At 50.9% G+C, this 11,373-nt stretch overlaps 6 protein-coding genes across 6 annotated transcripts; 2 read left to right on the top strand and 4 right to left on the bottom strand.

Moving 5' to 3' along the window:
- Nucleotides 1-588: 588 nt before the first annotated feature.
- Nucleotides 589-1,933, top strand: CDV56_104903 (serine/threonine-protein kinase; the record flags this gene model as incomplete). Its single annotated transcript, XM_026758522.1, has 2 exons — nt 589-1,213; nt 1,287-1,933. 2 exons carry the CDS (start codon nt 589-591, stop codon nt 1,931-1,933), a joined length of 1,272 nt encoding a protein of 423 aa, XP_026618651.1.
- Nucleotides 1,934-3,139: 1,206 nt separating this feature from the next.
- On the bottom strand, nt 3,140-4,233 carry CDV56_104705 (SDR family NAD(P)-dependent oxidoreductase; the record flags this gene model as incomplete). Its single annotated transcript, XM_026758324.1, has 4 exons — nt 3,140-3,512; nt 3,596-3,747; nt 3,814-4,001; nt 4,068-4,233. 4 exons carry the CDS (start codon nt 4,231-4,233, stop codon nt 3,140-3,142), a joined length of 879 nt encoding a protein of 292 aa, XP_026618650.1.
- A 352-nt stretch (nt 4,234-4,585) lies between these two features.
- CDV56_104588 (uncharacterized protein) lies at nt 4,586-5,749 on the bottom strand (the record flags this gene model as incomplete). The annotated part of the gene is made up of 1 exon (XM_026758207.1): nt 4,586-5,749. The coding sequence occupies one exon, from the start codon at nt 5,747-5,749 to the stop codon at nt 4,586-4,588; it is 1,164 nt and encodes a 387-aa protein (XP_026618649.1).
- A 1,070-nt stretch (nt 5,750-6,819) lies between these two features.
- CDV56_104397 (hemolysin III family protein) lies at nt 6,820-7,785 on the bottom strand (the record flags this gene model as incomplete). The annotated part of the gene is made up of 1 exon (XM_026758016.1): nt 6,820-7,785. The coding sequence occupies one exon, from the start codon at nt 7,783-7,785 to the stop codon at nt 6,820-6,822; it is 966 nt and encodes a 321-aa protein (XP_026618648.1).
- A 345-nt stretch (nt 7,786-8,130) lies between these two features.
- On the top strand, nt 8,131-9,248 carry CDV56_104248 (uncharacterized protein; the record flags this gene model as incomplete). Its single annotated transcript, XM_026757867.1, has 2 exons — nt 8,131-8,315; nt 8,396-9,248. The coding sequence occupies 2 exons, from the start codon at nt 8,131-8,133 to the stop codon at nt 9,246-9,248; spliced, it is 1,038 nt and encodes a 345-aa protein (XP_026618647.1).
- Nucleotides 9,249-9,507: 259 nt separating this feature from the next.
- On the bottom strand, nt 9,508-11,026 carry CDV56_104068 (uncharacterized protein; the record flags this gene model as incomplete). The annotated part of the gene is made up of 4 exons (XM_026757687.1): nt 9,508-9,702; nt 9,755-10,820; nt 10,876-10,924; nt 10,984-11,026. The coding sequence occupies 4 exons, from the start codon at nt 11,024-11,026 to the stop codon at nt 9,508-9,510; spliced, it is 1,353 nt and encodes a 450-aa protein (XP_026618646.1).
- Between the last annotated feature and the right edge of the window lie 347 nt (nt 11,027-11,373).

Here is an 11,373-nt window from a genome sequence, read left to right as displayed (position 1 = left end):
TGCGTGGCCTTCTGCTAGTATTATTCTTTTTTTCCTTCTGTGTTTTTGTCATATTATTTTGGATATATCTTCTCTTCTTCAATCGGCTCTCTCCTTAACAGTCAACCCTTCCTATAATTATCCAACATCTCTTCCTCATCCCAAACATCATCGGACCAATCTCCCTGTGGGTTCTGGACGCGCTTCTCCATCAGGCAGTGCAACACCAACAACAACAACAACAACAACAACATCTACTACTACTACTACTACCACTACAACAAACCACCAACAAGGTCTACTTCTTCTTCCACGGACCATTTCCTAGGATTTTGGATTAATTTGGAACCATCCTCTGCTTCTTCCAATGGATTCCTGAGTCAAGAAATAAATATCCCTAATATCTTGAACGACTCTCCCTTTTGGATATCACCGCTACCACCAGGCCGTTTAGATTTGGATCTTGCCATTTAAGGACTCTCTCATCAGACGGAATACTCCATTGTCAGCCCTAGTCACTACAACACCTGTTTTTGTTTCCTGGCTGGAAGGCTGCATATTCCTGTGCATCCTTTCCAGTCTCTGCCCTCTATATCACATCTACCCTTAATGCTCTCCCCAAATCCCTTCAGCATGTATCCCCCCATGCTTCCAACTCCTCCGCCTTCTCCTCCCATTACCCGTCCTTATGCTCCGGAACACCGCCTGGGATATCTTCTAGCCAACCGGCTAGAACTGACGAGCATTCTTGGAGTTGGTGCGTACGGCGTGGTCTACACGGCCGTCGACATCCACACCAATGTGGTGTATGCTGTCAAAGCACTGAACAAGGTCGGACTTGATGCCCGGCAGCTCAAGTTCCAGCAGCGAGAGATCAAGCTCCACCATCTGGCCAGCCAACATCCCAATGTGGTTTCCCTGGTTCGCATAATGGATTCCGTCGACTGTACCTATGTGGTCATTGAATTCTGCCCCGAGGGTGATCTGTTCTCCAGCATCACCGAAAAGGGCAACTTCGTGGGCAACGATCCCTTGGTTAAACGTGTCTTTCTCCAGATCCTGGATGCCGTCCAGTATTGCCACTCATTAGGAATCTATCACCGGGACCTCAAGCCGGAGAACATCTTGGTGACCGATCAGGGCCTGACGGTCAAACTGGCCGACTTTGGCCTTGCTACCACGGATTATTTCACTTCGGACTTTGGTTGCGGATCCACATTCTATATGTCTCCAGGTAATTCACCCATTTTTTTTTTTGTCTCTTTATTGCGTGCAGTCGGCTGACTTGAATATATTACCAATTGAAGAATGCCAACAACCGAATCCCCGTCCCTTGTCTTGCTATGCATCGGCCCCCAATGATGTGTGGAGCCTGGGTGTGATTCTGGTCAACCTCACTTGCGGGCGCAACCCATGGAAACGTGCCTCGATTGAGGACTCCACATTCCGGGCCTATCTCAAGGATCCTTTCTTCCTCAAGTCCATTCTGCCCTTGTCAGATGATCTGGTTTGCATCTTGAGCCGCATCTTCGAGTGTGACCCCTCCAAGAGAATTACCATCCCGGAGCTTCGCCAGTTGATCCTGGATTGCCCTCAATTCACCCTCAACCCAGTGACCCCCTGGGTTGCTCCCAATGGACCCTTGCCTTACGACGTCATCAGTGGGCCACAGGTCCCTGTCTCTGTCCCTGTGCATGCTTTCAACACGCAGCCATCGACATCCTCTTCAGACTCGTCTCACTACTCAGACTTCTCCGACTCTGCCGCATCCGATAGCTCTTGTTACACTGAAGTATTTACCGATATGGACAGTGTTGCATCGATGTCCTCTGTGGAATATGAGCCCGAAACGGAATGTCAAGGCGATCTCTCTATGGACCCCCTGACATGCAAGGACATCTCGGAGGCCATTGTTGTCCACCAGCCGGGCTCTCAGCCACTCTCCGTCTGCTAAGGTTTAACGGCAAAACAAGAGCGGCCAAGACCCATATTAATGCAGACTTACGATTTATGCCAACTATTCAACATCAGGAACTGGATTTCCACTACATTTATACGGCCCCATTTTCATTCAGTTTCTTTTTGCATCATTCGGAGCGACCCATCGTCCTTTCCGAAAGATGAGGTCCCTTCGCCTTTCCCGCTTTCTCTGGACATACGCCTTAATCTTGATCATTTTCCCTGGACTCCTGGTAACATCCGCCTGGATTGTCTGGTCAACCGCCAGTCAGCATAGGATCCGCCATTCATGAGAGTTCCGGGACCCCTTCACTGCACACTTCGCTATGTTTTATTAATATGTTACTATTTACGGGTGGATCCTTGATGGTTATTTGATTCATATTTTGTCGGATCATCTGTTTGATTATGTGCCTGGTTTGGTGTTGTGGTGTTGGAGTTGAACAGCTTTTTTTGAAAGAAAAGAAATACCCCGGATCAGAGAAGCATTGCATGTACTGTTTTTATACCTTGTTCTTTGTTTCATGGAGTCGAATATGGGAGACGGCAGCAGAATCGATACCACGGAAGCACTGGGAGGAAAACCGTGATTTGTTTGTTTGATTTCGCTTGGTTATCGCGACTCTTCGAGGTTTCAAGACACCGCTCTGGTGCTGGACTGGAGGATAAGGGCCTGATTCTTACGTGTGGTGTAAGATTAGCCGATCAGGCTCGTTCATTTTGGAATCATTACACCTATACAATAGACTTTGACGACAACTATTTCCCCTCCACTTCTCACTTGCTGTATTCGTCCTGCTTGAGGCTTCCTGTCCTACGCTCTGTGCTCATGGTCTAGCACTAGGCTGTGTCTGCCTGTGTGCCTTGTCAGCACTGTCAGCACACCATGCTTTCGAGTTCTGCCAATCAAGTGACGGGTGTGCACACTGCACAGTAAGACCGACAAGGTGATAAGAGGCTGACGTGGGACTAGACTGAGCACGATAAAGGTGCCCGTGTCCGGTCTAGACTCACTCGTTTTCTATTTCCTGCGTCTGCCACGTCAAGATTTCATGAACTGCAGTATAGCTAGTCACTAAGCGCTGCCTGGACACTCGCTAGCAGACACAGTGGAGGGAACCTTTTCTGTACATGACGTGATGTCCCCCTGTATATATAATTGTACCATCACAAAGCAATCAAGCATCACGCAACAATGTATTTACGTATTGCGACCTCCAGTCACCCGAATGGTCTCCCCACTCACATACGAAAAGTAAGGACTGCACACCCCCAGAATCGACCTCGCCGCCTCCTCGGGACTCGCCGGCCGTCCCAGAGGAATATCCGGATACGCCTGCTTCTCGCCCCCCTTACGACCAGCCAGCTGCTTCCCGGGGATCCCCAGCGCAACCTTGGTCCCGTCCGGGGTGGTGATGAACGCGCCGTCCTCCTTCGCAGCCGTCAACCGGGTCGTCACAAAGCCAAACGCGATCGTGTTGGCGCGCACCCCATACGCCGGGCCCCATTCCTTAGCAATGGTCTTGGTCAGCCCGACCAGCCCGGCTTTGGCGAGCGCGTAGTTTGCTTGCCCCCTGAGCAACGATCAGCACAACCCATATCTAGAGACTAGCAGTGACTCTGACTTGACCAAGGAGAGTCTGAAGACGTGACGTACGCATTCCCATGGATCCCACTCGTAGAGCTAATATTGATAATCACACGGTCCTCCCCATCCCTAACCCGGAAATACGGCGCCGCGGCCCGAATCAGCTTGAACGGCGCGGTGTTGTGCACCGCTAGCATCGTGTCCCATTGTTTATCGGTGATCTAACTCCGTCAGGACAATCGTCATCGTCTTCTAAACCAAAGGAAAGAAAAAAATGCAATACCTACCTTGTGGATCACCCCGTCCCAGGTAAACCCCGCATTGTTCACGATGATATGGATCTTCCCGTTCCCGAACCCGGCCGCCTTGGAGACGAGGTCCGTGATATAGGCGTCGTCCAGGATATCGCCGACGACGGCGAGCGCGCGCCCGGCGCCCGCATCGTTGATGGATTGGGCGACGGCGGTGGCTTTTTCTGTGGAGGTGTTAGTTGGTGGGAGACTTGCTGTTGCTGTTGCTGTTGCGGTGGATGGTTACACACGAGCGTCGATGTCAGCGACGATGACCTTTGCGCCTTCGTTGGCGAACAGCCGGGCTGCTTCGGCGCCGATGCCCTGGCCTGAGCCGGTGATGATGGCGACTTTGCCTGCGAGGAGGCCGGCTGGGTAGTTGAGGTGGGCGTTGACCTGGGCGAGGCGGGCGGCCATGTTGATTGATTTGCGGGGCGCAATGAAGCAAATTAGATTTCGTGTATGACTGGTATATTTGAATCGTTTCAAGGCAGGTGTTGGACTTGTCAAGAAAATGTTGTTTTTGAAGTACAATTGAAATGCTGGTAGACTTATATTGACGCGTGAGGGGTGGCTTCTCTACGAGTATAACGGCTGGATTGCCGAGGCTTGTCAAAGCCGAGAGCCGTCACTACTATATCTATCCGTCACTGCTGACGGCAACACGGCCTTCTGCTAAGTTAAACTACAGTTAAACCACGAGTAGATAGAAACATATGTGTGCACATGTTTTAAAAGTCAATTGGTGTACAGACGCCTACTCCGTATACTAACTAGAACTAGAACATACATCATTCCCCGATAAACAACGCATAAAAGCTTCCACCGTTGCTTCGTACCCTCGAAGGATTTGATCGAGACAGCTGCCTCCGCGGTTCTCGTCGTACAGCCCTTGCCCGAGATGACCGGATGGCGACCCGAGGCAGACATCGATCGCTTTCTGCAGTACGGAAAACACCTCCTTGCACTGGACGAGTCGCGCACGGAGCAGGAAGCGACTGATCCACCAACTTTCCTCGGAGCACATTTCATAATCGCCATATCTCATCTTTGCACTGTCGACTCCCACCGAATGCTGCGCCGCCAGCCCGTACGATACCCAGTATTCGAATATCTGCAGTGTGAAGTCTAGTGTAGAGATAGGCAACAGCAGACTAGTGCTGTCCTTTGGGCAATTTCTGCATTGCAGAAATCCTTGGCAGACTGACAGAGCCACCTTGATACCCTGCAGACTCTGGTCGAGTCGCAGGTGGCCGGCGTTGACCATCATATCCCTCAGCTGGTCCATGTGAAACACCACTGTTCCTCCACATTCACACGACGGTTGCAGCGCATCGGGGATGTGGACTGCGAGGGGACAGCTCGTGAGGCCTTTGGTGATGAACTCCTTTTGAAGAAAGGTGGGTGACATGGAGGCTTGCATATATACCGGATCGGCAGATGGCAACGGTTCTTGGAAGGAAGGATATGCGAACACGGATATGGAGGCGTCCGCCGTGAAGTCGGTGTCCTGGCTGGTAGGGCTCTCGTGTAACTGTGCCATGTTAGCATTTCTATCCGACCGATCCACCGGATCGCAACACACGTTTTCCTCACTGCTCTGAAGCACTCGAGATTTTTCACTGATCGAGTGAGAATGGTTGTCCATGACGGTTTCCGCGCTGTGCTTTCCCTTCAAAGCACGTAATACAGGCTTCTCGTCCTGCAGTTGTCCCAGCTTCTTCAACGTGGCTCGGTTCTTGCTGCCCTTGGGTTTTCCTGACCGATTGGCGAGTCGATATCGACAAGGCAGCCCGTGACGAAGACACCGGATGCAGGTACTCTTTCCAGAGAGATTACATTTCACCTTTGATTGTCTGCAGTTCTCGCAAGCGGCCCGGAGTCTGGGTGTGTCTCCGCCGTTGCCGGAAGGTTGATCGGATCCTGCATACATCTGTGCGGATTGGACCCAAAGACAAGCCTTCATGTCCTTTGGGGGATACTGATTTGATCTATGTCCGCCGGCTTATGAAACGGATATCTCGTGGAGGGAGACCCACGCCGGAAGAAGCGATCCAGTGCTGGCCAACCCTCACAAGCATCTAAAGCAACCTCGCCGATATGATAGGAAGGCAGAATACCCTTAGACGGTGACTTCAACCAACCAACCAACCCCCCCCATTATATAACTGGAAAGCAGAACCTGGAGTCATTGCCCGTATCAGGATTCCCTAACCGACGGCAACCGCATACGAAGTCAGCCGCTGTGAAACCCAAATGCTCCATCTGATCCCCCACGCATAAGAGCGACCAACAATCGTCACCAGTCCTTATTGTAGTCCCACGAGCCCAGACTTAGCTGATCCAAAAGGGGCAGTTGCCGGATGACTTGGCTACCACCTGATTTGCTAAGGCCGGGAGATTCTAAGCGGCAACCATTCTCACCTGGCAATGGCGGCCTGAAGGAGGAAGCCTTGATGCAACATTGTCGATAGACACAGTGGCGTGATGATGAGATGACGGTAATGAACTCTAACCAGTGAAACAGCCATCTGCTGGGCTCAGCCATTGGCGTCTGTCACAGTGTCCAATGACTGAGCTATCTCTAAGAGGGAGATGATCACCGTGATGCATGACAGCATACCATGTGAGCTGGAGATTTCTGTATACGACTCTCTATTCGTCTGTCCGGATCGAGTGGCCGGGAAAGCAAGCGGTGAGCATGTCAAACCAATTCTTGATGGAAGCCAGCTGATGCTTCCAGAAACATTGTGTATGCTCGCAGTGCATTTTGAGTTTGCCAATACACATCGTGGAAAACCTCCCGCATGTCTGGACTGTCAGCAAGGGGGGAAAGTTGGTTGGACACATCTCGTGTCCTCCGCCAGAAGTCAGCATCAGCACACGTCACCTATCTCCTCTACTGATACGGTTAATGGCTACATATGTCGACCGAAACATGTTGTTCAAGAGTGATGCATTGCTCGTGTGATTCCTATCAGGTTTCGGTGGCGAATCAGAAGGTCAGTTGGAGTCTGACGGACAGCTTCCTGCAATCCCACTATGTCGGTAGTCGAATGCTTTGAGCAAGCCAGTCAAATGAGCCACGGCAGCGCAAACCACTAGTACGTGGAAGATCTGGTGAGAGCTTCCCAATATATCGAACTTGCCCGGCCGCAGACGTTCAGGAACTCGAGCCGCATAGATTGTAGCCCCCAAGATATAAAGGAAACCCTGAAGGAGAAGCCATCCGAGCCCAATCTGGCGCGTCATCTGGTCGGCCCCGTACTTTTGCAACCCGTGGATCACAGGAAACACAGCTGACAGACCCATCCCAACAAACATGGCTGCGCGGAAAGGCCGCCACTGAGGCGTCCGAAACCGGGGGAGAACCGAGACAATAACGCAGCCAAGACCAATAGCGCAGATCATCGTCCAGTACAGCCGTTGGAGGCCTGGAACGCAGTAGAAACCATAGTACACGCTTGGCACGAAACTTCCCACAATAAGGCCTACGATACCGACATAGTCAAAGGTATTTCCTATGCGAGCGACTATCGGGGAGTGATTGGAAATGGTATGATATGTCGCCGACATCCCCAAGCAAAAGGCAGCTCCTGCAAAGAAGCAACCAAAGGCAATAATATCGTCCCTTGTGGCAGTCTCATAGCGAGGGGCAAGCTCCTGGTACAGTAAGAACGCAGCGGGAATAGACAGCAGTGACGGCAGAAGATGAGTATAGATGTTGACCGTTTCGTTGTGGAGGTACGTGAGAGATTGAAAGGACACGAGAAACGAGAACGAGGCTGGTCGGTATCCTGTGTGGATGTGGTGATTATCACGTTGCCAATGCGGAAGATCGTCCCAATGAAGAAGTCTCTTCACGACCTCGGGCGGCTTCTCGAGAATTGCAGCTGCGATAGCAGCAGGCTGAGTCGAATTCGATTCATTTTGATAGCTCTCAGCGGGACGACGTTGGCGAGCAGACATGTTTCTTCACATGCAGTAGAAGTACGCAAGCAAGTATAAGGAGCGGTAGCGGGTAGTAGAAGAAACTTGAGCAGGTCAACACAAAATTGTCACCATACCTCTCTAACTACGAGATAAATGACCGCAAATCAGTTGAGAGGATAACAAGGACGGATGAGCATCAAATTTCAAGACAGAAGCAACTGTTGAAATGTAGATAGACCGTTGGGAAACACTCAGAATTGTCCTGTTGGGGGAAAAAAAGGAACCTCGGCGTCCCACTCTCAGCAAACAGGCAAAACCAAGCAAACAAAACAAACAGGCGGTAAGCCCAGCGGAGTAATTCCTTCCACGAGTTGACGATCCATGATCACACCAGACGACAGCGATAAAGCTGTTATCTCTCCTCATGACGCTCTTCACCACGGCACATTGCCAGCCATGGCGGGTCCCGCAACACGTTCAGCTCGATTTTCCGAAAGCCGCTTGAAGCCCCTGAGGGACAGGGATCCTCTTGAGGCGGTTGGTTTTGTGTCCAAAGGTGATCGGCTGTATGTGCGCATTGAGTTCAATGAGGAGATCGGAACGACAAGTGGGGGTTGAGGTTGTTCATTGAGCTAATCCCTCGCAGGCTCCTAGATCACAAGGAACAAAAGAAATATTTTGAGTGCATCACGAATCGATGGATGGAATTTTGTGCTCGGCATGCCGGAAATCTGATTGAGGCTCTCGCATCCCTTCCTACCAGTGCTTCTGCAGACGCGACAAAAAACCCACCGGCATCCCGCCTCCAGTTGCCTGGCAGGAAGACCGGACAGACTGGTCCTTCGCCGGCTACAGAATTATCTACTCTTCTGTTGTCCCTCCGCAAGCTCCGAGAAGCCGTGCTAGCCACCGCGTCCTCAGTTCCCGTGTCGTTCCAGCAGCAGGTCCATGTATTCTCGGTCACAGTTTCCATCCGCGCTCAGCATCCACCTTCATATTTCCCTTCTCTCCGTTATCTGCTTGAGACATTACATTCACCTTCTCACCCATTACCCGACTCGGAGCTGAAGGATATCATATCATATTTGATCCTCGACTATGCTTGCCGGCAAGGGGATATGGTTTCTGCCTTCGAGCTGCGTGCACGCGCGCGTACTCAATATGCCTTTAAATCGGACATAATTGACCGTGTTTTGGCGGCGCTGATGCATGACAATTGGATTGCCTTTTGGCAGGTCCGAAACGAGGTGGATTCACCTACGCGGGCTGTGATCAATTGGGCTGAGGACCGTGTCCGGAGACATGCGCTGAAAGCCGTCGGCAGTGCTTATCTCAACGTCAACGTGAGTTGGATTGTCGAAGGCTGTACAGGAGATGGGAGACAGTGGACTTGGAAGAAATTGGTAGAGAAAGAGGGCTTGGGTTGGCAGCTAGAAGGTGACAAAGTAATCATTCGGAAACCTAAACCCAGAGCGGCACCAGTCAAGAACAGCGAGTGAAAAGTCGTCGGTTCATTGGTTCATTCATAACGATTATTCCCACGCTTCAGTGTTAGAGTGAGTATTTGACGCATTGCATAGTCATGGCGTTATGTTTAGGGTTGGCATGAGACAGCATGAGCGTCAGATGCCTCGTCGGGTCATTCATCATTAGCAGGTTAGAATATCAGATAACTTTCGAAGGAAATAGAGTTCTACTATTCCTCCTAGTGCAGGACATCAACGGTAGGACACCTTAGGATGCGTCAATGCTCACTTCTCATAACTTGAAATCCGCACTTGGCCGATCAAGATTGATATGACCTGAGATGGGCTGCTTGGCGACGGACTCGGCAAGACTGGTCTTGAGAATACCAGCCTTGTCGGAGCAAAGCTCATAGACTGTGGACAGATTGAAAACCAAGCTGCCAAATGAATGGTTAGCAGCAACCAACGACTCCAGAATTTGACGAGCCTGGGAGTAAGCGTCAGCTTGAATGTATCTGGGCGGAAACGTATCGACTTACCTCATTCAGCTGCCCTGAATATAATAGACAGACGGCCAGATTCTGGGAAATCAAGGCTTTGTCGTTATTCTCTTCGCCATTCTCGAGAAGTGCCCTCCATTCGGCCACTGCATCGTTGTACTGGCCTTCCGCCATGCTGATGAGCGGTTTAAGGATACTCTCGTCGGGCATGCCCGCTTCCTCACACACTTTCTTTGCGGCGTCAAGGTCGCCGATCATCAAGGAGAGAAGCACCTTTCTTGACTTGTTTATCTCGGCTTCCGAGTCTGCTATTTTCAGGCTGTGCAGGGATCTCCTTGCGGCATCAAGATCTCCCATCTCGATCAAGGCATTCACGCTTCTGATCCCGAGATCAGCCAATCTATCCCTCCAGATTTGTCGCTCCGATTGTGTTAATTCCGTTCGCATGATTTCCCTTCGCGCTTCGAGGCCAAGTTCGTACAGGCCGCCAATGCCTCGACGAGGATCACCAAACCCGATGCTCTGGAGCCTCACTGCCAGAACTCGCAGTGGCCATGGTACGATATGGCGTGCATGAACTGATGGCTTTTGAGAGTTTTCTTTCGCGGATGCGTCGAGGTCAAAGTCAACGTAATAAAAGGCCGAAGTCAAGTCTTCAAGGGCCTTTGATTCTTGCGCCGCTAGAACAGCATTTCCAGACAGTTCCAGACACGCTAGTCGTGTATAGAAAAGTCCAAAGATTAGCTTGGTATCAGTTGGCGAGACAGAACGGGAAGTCAGGATGGTTCCGCATAGATAAGCCGCAAGTAAGAAGTGGCCCTCAGCCAACAATATCTCAACTTTACCCAAGGATGAGCTCAACATTTCATCAGGGGCTGGCGTGACGAACTCCGAGCGCAGTGGATGTGGAATATCAATTTGTGACAGGGAATGATAAAGGTCGTAGCGAAGGAGATACGACAGATCTTTCTCCATGCCCGGTGGTAACTCGTTTGGCGCCAGTGGGTCTAACGCCGTTAAAGTGTGACCCGTGTATATCCCAGTTTGAGCTGCATCTTGTACAAAAGGAGCAGATGATACATTGACATCAGCTGAGCCGAGTGGGCTATTTCATCGTCAGCATGCCCTTGTGTCTTCGAGAGATCAGAACCTCGGCTCACTCGTTGAATTCATCCAAAGGTCCTCTTGTGGAGCTACGGGGTCTTGAAGCTGAGGGCAACAAATATCAGCTCAAGGAGTAGCAATCGAGCTTTCTATTTTATCCTTACATTTGGAGACGGTCCGGCTATGCCTCAAGTCAACAGACTCCATTTCTGTAGCTATAGCGGGCTTATCAGCGCCGTTGTGAGCCTATACAGAGTCCTGCTGCCTGATACACGTTCTCTATGGAGCTCTTCTGCGAAGTTTGAGATATCTGAGTGTTTGGATGGAGTGATGCACGTCGAATAGTCGATCGGTACATAGCCAACCAAGGGTTTGCCGAGGGCGGTGAGCGGGATCGACCCGATCTAGCAAGCTGGCCCATACCCGCACCTGTCAATCGCATCTACTCAGCCACAGTTGATGGTTCAGCATCAACAATCAGACATTCTCACCGTCCTCATCCCAAACACAAACAGCGTCTCTGTTCATCTCAGTGAGACAATCCTACTGTATAC

The sequence above is a fragment of the Aspergillus thermomutatus genome (assembly GCF_002237265.1).
Source record: "Aspergillus thermomutatus strain HMR AF 39 chromosome Unknown NODE_5, whole genome shotgun sequence".
Lineage (NCBI taxonomy): Eukaryota > Fungi > Ascomycota > Eurotiomycetes > Eurotiales > Aspergillaceae > Aspergillus > Aspergillus thermomutatus.
Note: the sequence above shows the minus strand (reverse complement) of the source record. Positions and strands in the feature narration are given on the sequence as shown.